This window comes from Strigops habroptila, chromosome Z, assembly GCF_004027225.2.
Source record: "Strigops habroptila isolate Jane chromosome Z, bStrHab1.2.pri, whole genome shotgun sequence".
Taxonomy (NCBI): domain Eukaryota; kingdom Metazoa; phylum Chordata; class Aves; order Psittaciformes; family Psittacidae; genus Strigops; species Strigops habroptila.
Genome location: NC_044302.2, coordinates 20,969,992 through 20,988,546, shown reverse-complemented (window position 1 = coordinate 20,988,546; position 18,555 = coordinate 20,969,992). Strand labels below are relative to the sequence as shown.

Sequence of the window (18,555 nt, the reverse complement as noted above, 5' to 3'; positions counted from 1 at the left end):
CTATAGGAACCTTCTCTTGTGCTCTTGGGTTTAGGACATCACCTGGGTCTGCTGAGGCTTCCTGGAATGCTGGAGTACCTGAACTACAGGCTGTGAGATGGGAGTGTGAGATTCCTGCAGGCCCTGCTGGGGACCCCAGCTCCTGTACAGGGACTTTGCTCCAGGGTTTGCTGGTGCTGGGAGGCAGAGGTGCGCTGGAAAGGCTTTGGGCATCGTGGCTGTTTGGGCCAGCACAGCCACTCCTCACTGTTTGCAGGGACAGGAGGGTTCCAGACAGTCCTCGTGTGTTGTCTTACCTAATGGCAGACAGGAAAGGACTGTCCTTTCCTGACAAAAGGAGCTCTCCTTTACCAAGATTTCATCTGCTCCTGCTATCTGTTGCCCACCTGAAATCCTCCTTGTCTCCTGCTGGCCTTGTTGTCCTTCCAAGAGCAGCCAGTTGTGCTCCTGCTGCAGTGGGGAGAGGGATGGAGTCAGGATCGGCCAGTGGCTTCTTTTTATGTTTCCATGCATCCCCTCTCTTCCCTTTTAATGAGATCAGGTGCCAGAGAGCACTATGAAGACTTTTCAGTGTGAGAGGAAGTCACCGACAGGGTACTTGGGGCCTTGCTTTCATCCTTGGCAGGGAGAGGCTGCTCAAATCAAACTGCACCCTCCTGAGCTGCTCCTGTAACAGACCTTGTAATGGGAAAGAAAACCCTTGCAGTGAGGCTGACGGTTCCTCATTGAGTGGGTCTGTCCTGCAGCTCTGAGCCTTGAAACTTGGAGATGCTTGTGCTGATGGTCACAGTTGCAAAGCTGGCTGCTCCTGACCCACTGGGGTGCCTGTCTTTTCACCTTTTTATCCTCTTTTTTGGTTTGTTGGTTTTGTTTGTTTCTTTGCTTGTTTGTTTTTTAATGTGGCTGCTGTCTTCTCTTATAAAATCCCAGCTGCTTTAAACGATACATCCATGGCTTGAGAGGTTCATTCTTTCATGCTTTTGGTGCTTCCTGCACAGACCTAACAGCTTTTCTGATCAACCACTGTAAATGCATGAGTGGCTCCACTCCTGCTCTGTGTTTTGAATAGTTTCCCTCTGCTTTTGAGGCCATATGTCTATTACAAAGCTGGTCTTTCATGAGTGGGACGGTTTCTCTCAAGGAGAATCTGCAGGAGATGTTTTGGGGTCACTTTGCTGGTTCTTTGATTCATGGTAGTTCTTGGGATGCATGAAGGAAGAGGTTCAAAGGAAGCACCTGAGGAGCTCATTTAACAATTCGGCTTGGATGATGTGTATGTGGAAAATGAAGCTCTGCCCCTCTGCTCCCACTGCCCAAACAGGATGTGCTGGCAGTCAGCACGGAGGCCTTGACCACATCAGAGCTGTAGAGTCTGACAGTACCTCCATGGCAGAGAGCAGAGGCTCTTGTAAGGGACGCACTGGCTGCCCTGTTTAAAAATCAAAGCCCTGGCTCAGGTTCCAGCCCAGGACAGCCTCTGCACAGCTCTTCTTTAACAAAACTTCCAGTCTTTTTGGCAAAAGACTTTCAGGCACAAATGCAGTCAAATAGTTGACTAAGCAAAAGGCAATCCCGTGGTCCCTGCTTCAGCAGAGCAGCAATTGCTTTGGGGTTTTGCTTGAGTTCAGACAGTTGTGGCTCTCACATGGTTGTAGTGGGCCTGTGAAGGCACCTGCCCGGAGCAGGTAAAGCTGCATTGAGCTTTGCTTTTGTTTCTCGGTGCCTGCTTCAGTCTGGAACTTCCTTGCACAGCAGAGCTGGTGCCTGCAGCCTGCCCAGCACCTCTCAGCACAGCCTGTGTGCTGCAGGGAGCTGCCCCAGCTGCCTGGCAGCAGCAAGAGATGGGCCTGTCTCTCCAGTGCCACACAAGTGATAAATAACCCAAGCTGCTCCTTTCACAGTTTCTGAACAGCCTGTGGGGCTTCCTAGCTGCTGGGATTGTGCCCGCTGCTCCTGTGGGCTCAGGTTGAAAGGCACGTCACGGGCTGGGCTTGTCCCTTCCCTGTGTCCCCTCTTCTGATCTTTCTCTCCCTTGTTTCAAATCACAGAACCAGATGCTGGTCTTTGAGGTACCCCACAGGAGACGTAGTAGCCCTGCTGTGGATGACCAGTTTGCTGTGAAGCCACGAGCCAAGGAGACCAGTCCTGCTGCAAATGGAGCTGCCAAGGGATGCCCGAAGCTGCAAATGCCAACCAAGCTGCAGTGGACCAGGTTAAGCACGTGAGGGCTGTTTTTTGTCTTGGTCTGGAGAAGGTGGAGGGAAGGACCACTTGTGGCACCTAGTGTGGTCCTTGGAGCTGACCATGGGAGGATCTTGCTGGGCTGTGGGTGCTCGGTTGTTGCCATGGTTTCAAATGTGTGTGGTGCCATGAAGTAGAGAGCTGCCATGTGCTCAGGTTCTGAAGGAAGCTCTGTATCTTGGGAGGAGGAGAGGAGGTCCCTGTACTCCCCAGCCTGTGGTGCCCCATGGTGCTGGGTGGCATGGAGAGGGCCCTGGCAGGAAGAAGAGAAGAGCTGGATGTGAGGGAGGAGAGACTGACCCCTGCTCTGCCTCTGTGACTGTGACTGACCACTAAGCCGTGGTCCTACAGTGTGGGGGTACTGTAGGATGTGTCTGTCCTCAGTATCATGGCGACTTAGATGGTTTTTAGCTGCCAGTGGAGACACGAGGCCAAGGCAGTTGGGATTAAGGTAGTACCAGCCCCAGGAACAACTAGTGAACCATCCTGTAACCGCACAGCTGTCAATGCCCCTGACATCCACCCCCTTTCTTGTTTAAACTGAGATGACCGTCCCTGCAAGTGTTGACACACCGTGTAGCTGAGGCCCTCACTGCCAGGGGTTAGTCGTGGCCTTGGCAGTGCTGGGGAACAGTTGGACTTGATGATCTTGAAGGTCTTTTCCAACCTGGTTGATTCTATGATTCTATGATTCTATGTGGTGCCAGTACCTTGCCGAGTTGGGCCCAAACCTCCATCCAAAATGCACCCATCTTTCTGTGCAGTGTCTCCTGGCAATCACAGCCTCGGTTGCTGCCTTGCTCACTCCCATGTCAGAGATTCCCCTTGAATTGTGAGTAACTTCTTGAATGTTCTTAAACTTACACAAAGGTAGCTGCTGGGTTAAATGGTTTCATAGTGTGAAGGGAAAAGGAAACCAAGGAGGCATTACACTTGTTGAGCCCAAGTATTTTTTGTTTTGTTTTAAAAAGTGGTGGAGGGAAAACAATTACTCAGTTCACATTTGACTGCACAGCTAATGTCAGGGTCTCCAAAACGTGGGTATTTGAAATATTGTCTGGATTTAGGAAAGGAGTAGAGAAGCAGTTCAGGGTATGGAAATGGCATGTACGCTAAGCAAGAAGTAAGGAAACAAAATTGATTCTGAGCGTGGGAATGAAAAGGGAGAAAGCAAAGCCAGGGCTGTGCATGGAGGTGTGTGCTTCCAAAAACCAAAGAAGATCAAGATTCCCCCTGCAGTGTGGGATTGCCTTGCTCAGAGGAAGGCAGGGAAACAGGGCTAAAAGGAGCCAACTTCACTTTTCTTCTTAATTTGAAGAAAACAAACATGAACCCAGCTTGGACTGAAGAGGACTGTGGGCTGCATATATGGGACTTGATGAGGCTGCAGTTGGGTAAGTGATCTCTCTGGAGGTTTTGATAGGAAATGTTTTGATAGCATCGAAAGTGATGGAGTGTTGGCAGTCGGCCCTTTCTGGAACTGAGCACTGGAGTTCTTCCCTCACGGTTCAAACGCTCCCATCGCATCCCTGCGATCCTATCAGCTGTGTGTATGCCAGCACTTCCCTCCTCTCCCTTGGATCCTCACTGCAGCCCTTGTCTTTGCCTTTGCTGCAGCTCTGTGTCCTCCGCAAGAGGCCAGACACGTCCAGTTATTCCGATACCCGACTTGCTGAGTGCAGCGGTGCCAACAGGAAGGTGTTTCTGATGTGCCTGTTGCAAAGCCACCACTGCCTCCTCCCCTCTGGGCATCCCTGCTGTTGCCATGGTGGTGCTGGGGCTGGTTGGAGGCCCTCTTGCTTCAGGAGTGATGGCCGTGGCCTGGCTGGCTGCGGGGAGCCGGTGTGTGAGTGTGTCCCCATGTCCCTGCGGAGTGGGAGAGGTGGGGGATGCTGGTGCCCCCCCCGTGCTGAGTGAGGGACAGTGTCTGCGTCCCCTGCGTTCCCCAGCCAGAATGCAGCGGGTGCTCTCGGTGCCTGGCCCAGGCTGCTCAGCCTCAGCAGGGAGTTTTGGAGTGGGGCTGAGCAGAGCCCCGTGGCTGCGGCAGGAGCTGGCAGGGAGTGACACCCCCTGCCCCACACAGCGTGTTGGGGACATCTCTTGTGCTAGGATAGAGAGGGAGAGAGGCAAGGCTGTGCCTGGAGCAGGGGGCCTCGGTGCTGCCCAGCATCTCCTGGCAGTGGTTGTGCTCACCCTCTGTGGGATCCATTTCCCTGCAAGGGAGCCACTTTTGAGGGGAGGATTTTAGAGATCAGGTTGCCCGTGGAGCAAAGTGGGGGCTCTCGTGCTGGGTAGGAGGCACCTGGAGGCTGCAGCACTTGCCGTGTCGGGCACTGGGAGCTAGAGCCCCTTCTCCCCTCCACCGGAGCTGGGCAGGGAGCAAGCTTTGCTCCCAGAAAGAGACACTTCCTACCTCTCTTCCTGTCCTCCCGTGGAATGCAGATGTGACTGCCTCCAGGCTGTGGGTTACATGTGGATGGGACGGAGGCTGCCTGCCTCAGTGCTGCTGGTCTTGCCCTCCTCATCTTGCACGTGGGCTTTTGGGTGGTTTAGCCTCAAATGGTACTCCCTGTTGCCCAGTCTGTAAGTGAGGGAGGACATTGATTGTTCTTGCTCTGTCTGTAATATGGTGTGAATGGTGAACAATGCAACAGATGGCCTAGGTAGAAGTGACTGCAGAGCTCTCTCACCCTCACTATCCTTCCCTTGCACTTTAAATCCATAGGTGATTTTTCTGAGAAGCAGCAATTCCTGTATACATCACAGGAAAATCCAAAGGCCGGACTGCTCCAGAAGCATGCAGGTCACTCAGAACAGGCTGTCCAGCCTTGCGCCTTGCTGCACCGCAAATACTGGGTTCAGTTTTGGGCCCCTCATTGCAGGAAAGACATTGAGGTGCTGGAGTGGGTCCAGAGAAGGGCAACAGAGCTGGTGAAGGGCCTGGAGCATAAGTGTGATGAGGAATGGCCAAGGGAACTGGGGGGTTAGTCTGGAGAAGAGAAGGCTTGGGGGACCTTATCGCTCTCTACAACTACCTGGCAGGAGGATGGAGCCAGGAGGTGTCTGGTCTCTTCTCCCAAGGAACAAGGGATAGGACAAGAGGAAACGGCCTCAAGCTGTGCCAGGGGAAGCTTGGTTTGGCTATTAGGGAAAATTTCTTCACAGAAGGGGTTGTCAAGCCCTGGAACAGGCTGCCCAGGGATGTGGTGGAGTCACCATCCCTGGGGGCATTCAAAAGACCTGTAGATGTGGTTCTCCAGGGTTTGGTTGTGGGCTTGGCAGTGCTGGGGTGAAGGTTCGACTTATCTTAAGGGTCTTGTCCAAGCTAACTGACTCTATGAGCCTCTGAAATGACATTCAGGTGCTAGAAAAAAGAGTAAGTAAAAAGGGAGCTGCAAAGTCAGGATCGCAGAGAGCAGATGCTGGGAGAGGCAGGTGGGAAAGGGACACTGGTACTGTAAGGACTGAAGGCAGGAGCCACAGCTGTGAATGATGCCATGTGGAGCTGGGGAGCCTCCAGCAGACCCTTGAAGGGAGCTTGGGCTATCTCACCGTTGGCTGGCAGTTGAAGGTTATCAAAGAAATAGCAGGAAGTTCTAATACAGGGCTCCTATTATTTACCTCAGCTGTGGCAGAGTTTTTCTAACAGGTTGCAGGATGTCAGTACCAAAGTGATGAAGTGCAGAGGGACTGGAATATAAAGGTGACAGGTAAGGCTTCGTGGCTGGCAAGACTTGATTTAGAAAGCACTGAGCCACTTAGCAGCAGGCTGGAGGGGCAAGAGATCAGCCCTGGTTGTTCTTTCCTGGCTTCCTTGAGATGCTGTTTATATGGCAATTGTAGCTAAGCAGGCGATTTCTAGGGGAGTAATGTCATCTTGCTGCTTAAGCCTGAACAGGGTGAGGTGATTTAACTGAACAAAATTGTTCAATAGCATCCTGAGTCTCACTTTTCAGAGATCTCCTGTCTTACTCTTCCAGCCAAGTGCAATAGAAAGGCAAATTGACCAGTTACTTAGAGATGGTTTATCTGTGTGGAAGGAAGAGGAAAGAGGATTTGTGTGTGCTGAAGCAAGATTCAGACCCCAGTCAGTGCTCCTGCTGGAAACACTGGGTGTAATGTTGTAGTGCAGTGTGCTGATAGATCCGAGCCTCTAAGTTTGGAAGGCAGCTCAGGGGCTGGTGCTGCTGCTTGTGCACAAGGCTCCCTTGAAGTAAGAGCCCTGAGCCCTGGCATGTGGCACAGCGACAGCCACAGGATCCGTACGGACATGAAGCTGTGCCTTTGCGTGAAATTCCCCCTTTTTTTTTCCTGAGTTTCCATTAAGAACTATTTCTGTTTATTCTTAATTCCCTGCCTTTTTCAGCACAGGATCATCAGAGAGCTGTTCAGTTTTATTTGACAGAGGGAAGTTGTTGGACATGTGCCCAAAGGGGGCTGGATGCTTTAGGGCCATTTGGAAGTGCTCACATCAGTTTCTTCCTGCGCACAGCTTTTGCCAAGCTCAGGGGCTCTGAAAGGCCCCTCTGTGCCCCTGTTTGTGCCATGGAGCCTTCTGAATTTCCCAGTTCCTGGCACGACTGAGCTGCCTGCAGATACTTGGGCTGTATGGCCCTAGCCCATATCGTGGCCAGGCAGTGTCAGAGGTTCATGGTGCTGCCCTAAAGAGAAGAGGTGAAGGTGCTTTTATTTACCCCTAATGTAGCTCATGGCCAAACCCACTCCCCCAGAGCAGGGCAATCGTGCGCAGACCCTTCTTTTCTGCCTAGGCTGCAGCAAGGAGTCTCTGCAGTAGCTGTGGGCCCGCATGATGAAGCACATCCTTTCCCTGCACTTTGCAGATGATCCTGGCCTTGTTTCCCCCTCCAGAGACTGCTTGTGTTGCACATGAAATAGGCATTAGCTACAAGATGTTGTTAGAGCAGAGCCCCCCCAGCCAGGGCTTTCCCTTAGCTCTCAAGCATCCGAGCTGCTCGCCTGCAGATCAGGCTGTGTCTCACTTGGTTTCTCCACGCAGCAGTGCGGGAGATGTGGAAGTGGCCTTGTCTGGGCTGACAAGCAGGACTAAGGAATGGCTTTGGTCCCCTCCACCTGCCTGGGAGGGCAGGAAGGTTTGGGCTGGAAAAAGAGATGGTGAGTTCAGTAGGAGGAACAGAGCTGAGTATGGAGCAGGGCTGTGGAGCTTGAGAGCAGGCTGAGATCCAGCATCAAGCTGGGCATTGGGTGCTGAGTTGCCTGCAAGCCGTGTAGGGGTTTCCTGCCGCTTCTACCATGCAGCTCCATGAAGATACTTTGCAGCCAGCAGTTTCTCTTGCCAAGCCCCTGAGGCTGCTCTGGTAAGTGCTGTGAGCAGGAAACCTGGCTCCAGCTGTGCTATTTGCCTACAGCAGTCTGGAGTCACTTGTGCACAGAGTAGGGGAGGCTCTAGCATTGCTTCCGAGGTGCTGGACCTGTGTGAAGGAACACAAGGTGGCAGCCCTGTGAGTGCATCTGAGCCTAAGTGTGAGGCGCTTAACGAGACCTTGACATCTGTCTCCAAGGTCTGCCTTTGAGACGGGAAGCATCACCCGCCATCCAGTTTCCCTTATTTCCGGAGCTTCTATCTTGGTGCCTTCAGCCCACAGGGGTGTCACACCTGAGGCGTCTTTCCCTGAGCAGTTTCCACCTGGATTCGTGGCTGGCCACCATGTGGGACATGTTTTGGAGTGTTTCCACAGGCTGGCTGCCTGGAGAGCCAGTTAGTTCTTGGGGCTCAGATGCGCCCTGACTGGGTTGTAAACCCCCAGATGATGAGTGTTGGTTTCAAACTGAGGGTTCCACGTTCTCCACCAAGCAGATGTGAAGACTTGCTTTGCCTGTGGCCGAGAGTCTCACGGGAAGCTTTTGCTTCTGGCAAACTCTGTGCTGAAAATGTGTGGAGCTCCTGGCAGCTGAGATGCTCCGGGAAGTTGGGTGGCCTTGGCTGGTGTGTGTGCCTGTGTGCGCAGGGTTAATGGGAACAAGCTCATCGATGGGTGTTCACCAGGGACAGCAACAGGGGACACCCCAAAGGCACCCTGGCCATTTGGCACTGGTGTGACTGGGCTCCTCCTGGGCAAGCGAAATAGGAATAAATTGTTGCTTTGTAGCCATTGTGGAAGCTTTTTTCTTTACTCCTGAAGCAGAGAAATGATTGGCTCGTCTGCAGTATATAAACCAATTTATCTGAAGCTTGTGGAGCATGAACAAATGCTGCTCTAAGGTGCACTTTAATCCTGCTGCGATCCTTCACTGCGGGGGAGACATTTAAGACATAGGTGGGCTGCAGGGATCTGCAAGGCTGTAACTTCAGCAAGGCCCTGCAGTGGCCTTGGAGCCCACCAGAGGAGAGACAAGTCATAGAATCATAGAATAGTTAGGCTTGGAAAGGACCTTAAGATCATCTAGTTCCAACCTCCCTGTCATGGGCAGAGGCACTTCACACTAAACCCTGTCACCCAAGACTCTGTCCAACCCGGCTTTGAACACTGCCAGGGATGGAGCATTTGCAGCTTCCTTGGGCAACCCGTTCCAGTGCCTCACCACCCTCACAATAAAGAACTTCTTCCTTCCATCTAACCTAAACTTCCCCTGTTTTAGTCGGCCAATGACACCAAGAGAGCTTAAGGCGGGAAGTACGGTCTCCACTCCAGCCTGGAGCTAGAGAAATCCCAGAGCCACAAGCGGTGGTGGCCTTGATGTGGAAGTGGTGCGGGGGGTAACCGCCTTCTTTACTGGGCATCTGGAACTTGCCTATTGTGACCTACAGGGGAGCTGCTGCTGTCAACTGCGAGCAGCAGCCACGGCCCAGTCAGAGCAGGAGTTGCTCAGCAGCTGAGACTGGAGCAGACTTGAGCTACTGTCAGGCTCTGAGCTCTGTTTCCTCGAGGCGCTGATGAAACCCTGTCCTACCTGGCAAGGCCAGAGCGTTGAGGAGAGGTGCTGGGCAGCCCAGTTCCCAGCCCTGTCCGTTGCTGCCCAGGTTCCACGGGCCGTTGGCAGCCCAGCAGCAGTTACCTGCTGCGCTGGTGGGCAACGGCCACCCCGAGGCGTGCCTGGGCGGCTCCTGTCCCTCCAGCTGCCCACAGCTACCGAGCAGCCCCAGGGCATTCAGGAGCCAAGACTGGGCCGCGCACGGAGGAATCCTCCAGGAGAAGCGTAAATTACCTGTCCTCAGGTAGCGCCTGGCCCTGGGCAGGGAGGAGGCAGCTCCGTTGGCAGCAGCGATGGGGCAGTTGTGTGATACCCGGCAGGATTTAAACATCCCTGGGCTAAGAGCAAGGCTGGGCAAGTCGAAGGGCTTGAACGGGCTCTGAAGTTGCTGTGCAGCTTGCAGTGATGGTAGAGACTTGGAGCTTAGCTGTAGGTCCTGCAGCAAAGGGAGCCTTGGCTGTCTGAGGTGGGGACGAGAGAGCCGCGGGGTGGTGGGCTGGAGGGGTGCTGTGTCCTGGTTGCTGGTTTGTCCTGCCCCTGCAGGGAGATGTGCCCGATTGCTCTGTTGTGCTCCTTCGCTCCTCCTCTGGGAGGCTGGTCCCTGCAGGCTCTGGGGCCGTGGAAGAGCCGCGCTCCAGGGCTCGGGAGGAAGCTGCTGGGCTGGCTGGGGTGTGGAAGTTGGAAGCCCTCTGGAAATAAGCGTTGTGGGGTGACGACAGGATTCGTTTCAAGTGAAGTGAAATTACAGTTTGGAGAATTGGAACGAATGAGCCAGTTATTCTTAAGAGCCGGTATTAAACCACTGAAATCCAGGTTAATGTTGGATCATCCCCATTAGATTTCTCTCCTGAAAAGTAGTTATTTCCAGCTTTAAATGCCAGCTCTTGCTGCAGCAGGTCCTCCTGTCCATAGGACAGTGCTGTGCTCTCGTGTTTCTTGCAAGAACAAAAGGAAAACAGCAGCCTTGTTTCTTGAAGCTGTGAAGGGCCCAGCACCACGAACACGTGCAGTGCTGTAGCTGTTTCGGGAGTAAAGGAATGAAGTGATTGCCTTGCTTGCGGGGTGTGGGGAACACTCGAGGGGCAGGGAATGGCCATCTTTGCGTAGACAATGTCTTGCTGTATACAGCAAGTGCACACAACAAAGATGATGTGGAGCACAGGGAAGCAGGAGGGAATATCATCTGGGATTTTACTTAGATTTGAGCTAATTGCTCATGTGCCTTTAATGGTTTCCTGCTTTTTTTCCTGCTGTGACAGTCTCGAATGCCTGTAGGGAGCCTCGAGTTTGGGTGTTAACAAGTGAAAATGAGGACCTCGTTCTGCATGGAGAATGCTCTTGGGCACTGTGGTATTTTGATGCCTGGAAGGAGTCGTATTTGCTAGATAATCTTTGTAACTTAAAGCAACCAAAATAGCCTTGAGAAACTATAGTTCTTCATCAGAGTCTTAGACTCTGTGCTGAGTTAGCTGGAAACATCACCAGGCTCCGTGCAGAAAGGGTGAGAAGTGCCAGCAGCCCCTGGTGCGCCTCTGTGGCTTGTGGGACTGCACCCACAGCAAAAGGCTGTTTTGGCTCAGGGAATGTTTGTTCTGGGGTTTTACGTCTATGAATGGAGCTTAAATATGGTCTAATCATGAGTGAGGGTGGGGAGGCCCTGTGCTCTCCGCTTAGGAAGGATGCCACAACCTGGAGACACAGCTGTATCCTTTGGGTCTGCCAGGAATGGTGAGGCCCTGGCACAGGTTGCCCAGAGAAGCTGTGGCTGCCCCATCCCTGGCAGTGTTCAAGGCCAGCTTGGACGGGGCTTGGAGCAAGCTGCTCTAGTGGAAGGTGTCCCTGCCTGTGGCAGGGGTTTGGAACTGGATGAGTTTTAAGGACCCTTTCATAAGGTTCCGGGGTTCTGGGGTTCCAGGATTCCATGGGTCCAGGGTTTTAAATTTCTGGGGTTCTGGATTGTCCAACTGTTGCTTCTTCCAGGTGACCTCTGCAACATGGCCAGTGGCAAGACCCCCAGATCCATGAGGTCCTCCAAAAAGGCGGATAGATTCCAGAGCAGAGTGGTAGCATCTCGTAATCCGAAGCTGGTCAGAGGGGCAGAGGGGTCTTTGACTGTAAGTCAGGGTAATTCCTCCTTCCCAACCACAAGTGTTACCTTTGCTGAATGGAGATGACCTAGTGCTGAGGGTCTGTCAAGGGGACATCTCTGCCTCCTTCAGTGGAGGGGCCTGGGGGGACAGAACAGGGAGAAAACAAGTGCTGATTATGAAAAAAGAACTAAAACTTGGTCGTGTTCCTCTTCTCCTGGCACAATGCTGCTTTCCTTCTTTCTTTTGATTGACCCAGTACTAGCATCTCCGCACGGGTATTGGTTGTGAGTGTTGTGCAGGGATGGAGTTAGGGGATTTTGGAGAACTTCTCCCTACTCTCTTCAAAGGTCACTGGCTAAATCCAGCAAAACTACAGAGGAAACAAGTGCCCGAAGAACAGAAATCCCCAAACATGTCACATCAAATCATGAAGGAGAAGCTAATGTGGCAGAGCCACTTGGTTAGAGCATGTGCATTCCATGCTAAATCATTGATTTACTGGTGTTACATATTTCAGCAGGTAACTTAGGGACTCCCAGGACTATCCTGATGGCTGTGGTCACAAATTATTCAGCAGTGGTACTTGAACAAGAAAAGCCTTTCTGAGCAAAGGCATTCCTGAAGCTCTTGCTGGTGTTCTGTATTGCAGCTCACTCCCTCTGCCTTCCTGAAGGAGATGTCTCTCACCTCCAAGCAGAGGCTGGCCAGCACTCAGGAGATGAGTCAGCCCTGGCATACCTAGCTTCGGGACATGGGTGAAGACTCCCATCAAAAGGTAGCCTTTCCCTGCCCTTTTCCTTGCTGTTTGATGTGATATTTGAAGAGAGCACGTGCTTGTGACAGGCTTGCCTCCAGCTTAGCCAAGTAGCTCGGTGATTAGGTCCTGTTGTCATTTCCAACTGGTGGTGGTGGAGTTCTTTCTGCTGGGGGAAGGGCAAAACATGTTTCTGCAGTGAGCCACTGAAGTCCTGATCTGCATGAAGCCAATGGAACCTCTGCTGCAGTTGGTGGGTTTTGCTGGCGTTGAGCTACCATCACAAAAGCACGCTACTGGGGGAGGGCTAGGGCAGGACACAAGGCCAGGAGCTGCTGTTTTTCAGCCTCCTGCTCAAACAGCCGCCTTTTGCTTTGGTGTAGTCACTGCCATGTGCTTGGGGTCACTCCCTCAACGGTGGCAGCACTGGCCTTTGAAGGCTGAGGGCCTGTGGCAGTTACTCAGGGTGTAACAAAACCAATTGCTTTAATGCTTTGGGTTGGAACGAGATGTGGAACCCTTCCAGGGTGTTAGAGTTTTCAGCATCCATTAAAGCTCATGGGAAAAGAGGGTACTAATTCCAGTCCTGCTCAAGTTGCCCAGTAATGCTGGCAAAAGAGCTGAACTTCATCCCCCTCCAGCATTCACCTCATTTGTCTTTATCCCAACTGCCCTGTTACTTTCTTGTTGGCCTTTCCTCCCCTGGTGGTGGCATCTTCCAACTGGCTTCCAGGCTCTACATCAAAGAAAGATATTTGGGGATGCGTGGGACGCGGTCTCGCTGTCTCAGAGGAAAGTTCATCCGCACATTGTTTCCCGTGGAGGCTCATGGAAACTCCTGGATTTCGCTTGCTCCCTGAGTGCTCCTGGCTCTTCCAGCAAGTGTCTGGAGCTGAGTGAGCACCTTAGCACAGGGCTCTGCTGGAGGTAAGCGCTGCCTTGCCTTTTGGAGAAGGCAACCTGAAGAAACAGCCTCCAAAAGAGCTTCTTAGCGGAAACCTTTGCTCAGCTGAGAACAGAGGTGGGTGAGCCCCCATCTCCTGGTGTGAGCTGTGCAGATGTACTCAGCAAGAGACTGTATTTACCTGGAGATCAATGTGGGATTTTCATTCCTCAATCTTTCTCTCAGCAGCTGAACCTCTCTCTGCTCTGTCTTTTATCTGCAGTTCTCAGCAGTTGACCTGGACCAGAGGTTGTTCCAGCCTTTCCCATCCGAGGTGGTGTTTGAGAACTACATTCCCCACCAGTTCTACATAGCGCAGCTGGCTCTGAGGAACAAAGACCGGGTAAGCGCTGGCCTGTGGAGGTTGAACACTGTGCTGGAGGAGGAGGGCAGTGGAATTCACGTGGTGTGCCGCAGAGCAAGTTACCTGCTGCGGCACAGCACATCCAGAATAAAATGTCTCACCATCTTTATTCTGCAAGATGGGGGAAATGTTCCCATGCTGGGGATTCTCCCCCTGGTTTTGGCTGTGCACTGGTGGTATCTAACCCAAAGGAGCTTTTGGAGCCAGCATGCTTCCCCTTGAAAGCCCTGGACTGATGGGAACGTCGAGGGCTGTACAGTTCTTGCCTGCTGTCATGCTTTATGTCAAGCGTGCACTGTGTCCCGGTGGCTCCTTGGTTAATCTTGTTTTCTGGCAGGGCATGTTTTCCTCTCTCAGCCTGTTCAGCTGCCTTTGTGCAGCTCCCTGTCAAAGCACAGGGCTTGAGTCTTCTCCACTTTGTGCTGGAGTAAGTTATAGTTGGTGGCATTAGCACTCCAGGCAGGATGTTTTGGAAGAGCAGTGGAAAATAGACTGGTTTAGCAGGAGCAGTTCAAGGGGAGGACTTGAGGTGCCACTTCAGGTTCCTGCTAAGCTTCATCCAGTTCTGCCCAGGTTTTTCTAAGCGAGCGTGGCTCTGCTTTCCCTTTGGAGAATCCCAGCACTGCCAGGGCAATGTGCTCTTGAAGGTCTCCACCTTGAACTGAAACAATTGTGATGCTGTTGAGATTTCCCAAGAAAGCTGGGCAGGGAAAGGTTGAAAAATGTCAGCAGTTTTGTTCTGCTCTGCTGCAAAGAGGGAAATGGAGACCTTTTGAATTTCAGTTGGGGAAACATTTGTTCCAGTGAGGCATGTGCCAAGGGCGAGCTGGTGGGAAAAGACAGGAGGGAGGAAAGGGGCTGAGTTCAATGTCCTCTCCCGGAGCACTTTCTTCCATGCAGGGATTCTCTTGATACGTAACAGGAAGTGTGCTGGAAGCAGAGAAAGGTCAGAAAAAGGTGTAATTCAAGATCCTGTTCTGTAACAAAGAGCAAGATGTGTGTGTGAGAGGAGGGCACGGGATGGAAGTGTGCACAAGAGCAGGTGAATTAACCTCCTCCTCACATCTCCCTGTTGGGAGAAACAAACAAGGGCACAAAAGGAGTGACACTGTCAGGGCTTAATGTAGGGGGAGGAAGAGCAAGAGAAGTCAAAGTATCTCCTGAGATAACAGTTTTTACAGGGACATGATGGAACATGGAAGACTCTTTGGCAAGGAAGGATGCAGGTATGGTCCCTCAGCTATTCCCAGAGAGTACTGTGTCATTCGTGGTTTAGCTTGGGAATACTGGGAGCTTGCAGTGTGGATACCTATGCCTAAGAGACACCACTGGCGTGGTTCACAGTGATTTTGGGCAATCTTTGCTGTAGGTAGGCACTTCCCTTATTAAAATGGGCCTCAGTTTCTCTTTTCCTACTGCTCTGCTTCATTCCCACTGTGTCTTTTGGCTTCAGCTGCTCCATCATCTGTGCAGCACCTCAGAATGTTTGCGTTGGCCAACTACCAGCCAAGAGGCGAACAGTGAATTTGCTCTATTCATGCTTCCCCAGGTGGAAAACATCTGCATGGATGTTGCAGCCATTCCCACTAAAACGTAATAAACTGGTACACCTGCATCTTGGGATTTCTATGCCCTGTGAAGGGGAAGCAGTGTGTAGACTTGATTTTATCCAAAATGAATTAGTTGTGAAGCTAGTACGACCTCAAGCATTGGACAGCACTGGTGTAAAAGGAAGATCAGCTGTAAGGAAAACCCTTGGCATATTTAAATACGCAAAGCTAGAGATCATAATCCCAAGAGAGTTTCTTATGTTCTAATTTTGCTGGGTTTTGGTCATGTCCTGGAGAAAAGGAACATTGTGCTCTGTCTCATGAGTTTCCCAGATTCCTCTGAATCCTACTGATGTATCCTGCTTGGTAGCTGAGGTTGTCTGCTCTCTAAAAATCCATCCAGCTGCAAAGTGTAATAGAGGCAAAGTGTGGTTGAACCCAATAGGTGCTCTGTAATCACTCCAATACCCAACTGCTTCGCTATATACTTACTGGCCATGGGTTATCAGGCTTGGGTCGGGGGTGCAGAAGGAGCCTCCATTTTTCCCAAGCCTCGTGTGGATTTTTTGTTCATCTCCTGACTTTCTGTCATTCAGGCAAGTTGGGTGCTCTCATCTCTGCATCAGCCTTTCCTTGTGTTATATATCTCCCTTGCTGCTTTACAGCCCCCTTGAAATTCTCTGAGCCATCTCCTTCTTCCTGGGGTTGTTCTTTTGTCTTCCTGTGCTTGTCCGTTTGCTCTTGAGGTAAGCTTCTATTCTCAGGAAGGCCACAGTGTCTGTGCACTCCTTCTCTTGCTGCTCCGCCCCCCTGACTAGCACCACAGCTTGACAACCCCACTCCACCCTGGTGTGTCAGAGGTGACTTCCTTCCCCCAGTATAACACACACTGGTTTGCCTTCAGATAACATATTCCCCCTCCAGAGGCATGATTGCATGGATGTGTGCAGGCAGAAGCAAGCATGTTCTTTGGGCTTGTTGAATATGCAGATGACTTCAGGTACTGCATCTCCTTACTGCTTCCTTCACAGCAGGGCATGGTCCTACTGCCTCTGTCCTGCAGCTGTTTAGCTCATCAGAAGGGATTCAAGTGCACCCTTGTGTGTTATGTGCATGTACTTTCAGAGCTAGAAGTGTTTTGGAAAGGTGGTAAGGAAGGATGTGACAGGGCCTGGCCGGTTCCCTTCTCATGTTTCCACAAGTGATAAAATCATAGTTTCATGTCTTTCCTGCAGGTTCCTCATCTGCTGAACGTCATCCTGGAGAACTCTCCTTATTTTGAGTTGATCAGCCCGAGTGATGAAGACTATAAAGTAGCACCGGGCATGTCTTCAACCTTCCGCATCCTCTTCAGACCTGATGAGATCAAGGTGAGACTGGAGGTCCCAAGAGATGGTGCCTTCAGGGGAAGGTGAAGCTGCAGGGCTGGATTCCGAGCCATCTGGTGTGGGTTTTGAAGAACTGGCCTGGGTTCAGTGGGATTGCACTGGATCTGGACCTGGGGGAGACTCTTTCCTCATGGTGAAGATTGTGCTCTCGTAGGCAGGAGGCTCTTGCCTGTTTCAGGCTGTTTTCTCCTTCAGTGCTGGAATATTTAATGTAATGTCTGTCGGCTTCGGGGGTGAGAGTCTGCTGTCTGTGCATGGCCTTTTACTCACCTTCTATTTGCTGCTTAAATGTCCTTGAATACTTTGTCCTATCCTCAAGCAGCATGCCTATAGAAAACTAAAGAGGACGTGCCCCATGGTCCCTGGCTGCCCTTGCTTGTGAAATACTCTTTTCCTTTGGAGGGACTGAGAAATTATTTAACATCATTAATATTTAGGGTAAAAATTATGTTGGCCTAGAGCCGTTTTCCACGCCACCCGAGTGACACAAGAGCTTCACCTCACTGAGGTAGGCTTTGCAAAGTACACTGGTGCCTTTAAAATGTGATTGATTAGTATTAATTAGTGTTCATTTTGGGGTGTAAGAAGTAAATTGGTGCCCAGGAAGAGCCAAGTGCTACTCTTCAAGTTTAGAGAGGTAGCAGACCAACACGTGAATGTCACCACCAATAGAAGCAGGGTGAGATAACCCCCAAGAGCACTGATGTCCCACACTCTGTCCCTTGTCTTGCCCTTGAGCTGGGCAGTGTATGGCATAGGGAGCTCTGCCAGCAAGAGGTCCTCTGCATAGCTTACGAGTTCAGTTTGTGCTGAACTGGGCTTTGTGCTCCTTGCAGAGCTGTGCAGGACATGGTCAGAGGCTGCCTACTGCTCAGGGAGGAGCACGTGGGCATTTAGACAGCAGAGGCAGCACTTTGTACAAATAGACCATTTTATCTGTAGTTGATGGATGTGAGTCAGCCAAGTGCCAGCGTGCTGCAGCTCAGCTGGAGAGGCATCGCCAGCAGGGTCAGGAGGTGCAGAGCGCCTTGGAAGCCCTGACACAGAGGCAGGCTTTGGGAATGCTTCTGGAAAGGCACCTGTGCTGGGCTGGCAGTTGCTTGTGTGCAGGATCTCCGTGGCTTAACTGTGGAAGGTTTAGGAGTGCTACCTTTGAACAGCCTCCACATCTCTGCTGCTCCATGATCCACAGGGGTTGTGCATAACCCAGTTGGTTTATATACATCCAAAGCAAGTTGGATTGTCTTGTTCTCGATCTGTTCTTCCCTGGGGTAAGTCTGACTTGAGCCAAGTCACATCTAATTCAAGGGAGTCAAACTGCTGCAGCTCAGCCCTGAATAAAAGGACCATATGAGTTGTTAGTGGCTGAAATGCCATGTGCTACATAGGCCTTTCTTGACAGATGAGCAGTTTCCTATTGTTTCCCAGTCATTTGGGAATGTGGCACATGACTGGACTGTCAGAAAGTAAATAAATATCTGACATGTGTCTCTGTTTCTTGGCACTTGTGCTATAAATATGTAATGCTGCTTTTTGTGGTGGGCAACATTCCCAGTGAGTTCCTCTTGCTTCTGATTTCCACATTCGGGTTTCTGGCTCCAGCTGTACAGGGTGGCTGTTCTTGTGCCACCCTGTGTTCCTCTGTGTCCTCATGTTATGGTCTGACAGCCTCTGCCTGACTGGAAACCACTGTGGAATGGACTGGCAATTCAGCAGCAGACAGGAATACACGCATTTGTCTGTCCTTTGGGCTTTTTAACAGAGCATCTTAAAGGAAGAAGGAAGAAGCATCTGAAAACACAGGAGAGCTTGTTCTGTTTCACCCTCTTGCTCTTTTCACTGTAGCAATACAATATTTCCAGGCAATGCAAGTGCAGTCTGTAAGGTTTGCAGAATTCATTCCTGGTGTGCAGTGGAGACTGAATGAATGCTCATCGATTCATGTGAAATATGACGAGGTGATGAGTTACTGCATTACTGGAATGAGCTCCTTGGAAATTCAGCCCAGCCCTGTTAGATGCTTGGTAGCACACAGAAGCTATTCTAAGTACATTTTTTAGATTATTTTTGGAAGGGAAGAGGAAAGGAGCAGAAGATGGAGTTAAACGGCTCTGTGCAAAATGTGTCCTTGAGATGTGATACTCAGTTCTTTAGGTCGCTTCCTGCATTCCCTTCCTGGCATTTTACCTTCCAAATCCGAGAAGCAAAAGCCCTTTTGCAATTTCCAGTATGAATACTTGAGATATCTAGAAAAAAAGATCCTCCTTTATTCTT

The 18,555-nt window shown here is 51.3% G+C and overlaps 1 protein-coding gene across 1 annotated transcript in view; it reads left to right on the top strand.

Annotated features, from left to right (window-relative positions):
* The window catches only part of HYDIN (HYDIN axonemal central pair apparatus protein), a 115,007-nt gene that overhangs the window by 16,407 nt on the left and 80,045 nt on the right, over positions 1 to 18,555 (top strand). The window contains exons 7-10 of the mRNA XM_030512556.1: positions 2,049 to 2,221; positions 11,932 to 12,057; positions 13,203 to 13,322; positions 16,129 to 16,263. Coding sequence (XP_030368416.1) covers positions 12,034 to 12,057; positions 13,203 to 13,322; positions 16,129 to 16,263 — 279 coding nt within the window. The 5' untranslated portion in view covers positions 2,049 to 2,221; positions 11,932 to 12,033. The remainder of the gene's footprint in view (positions 1 to 2,048; positions 2,222 to 11,931; positions 12,058 to 13,202; positions 13,323 to 16,128; positions 16,264 to 18,555) is intronic.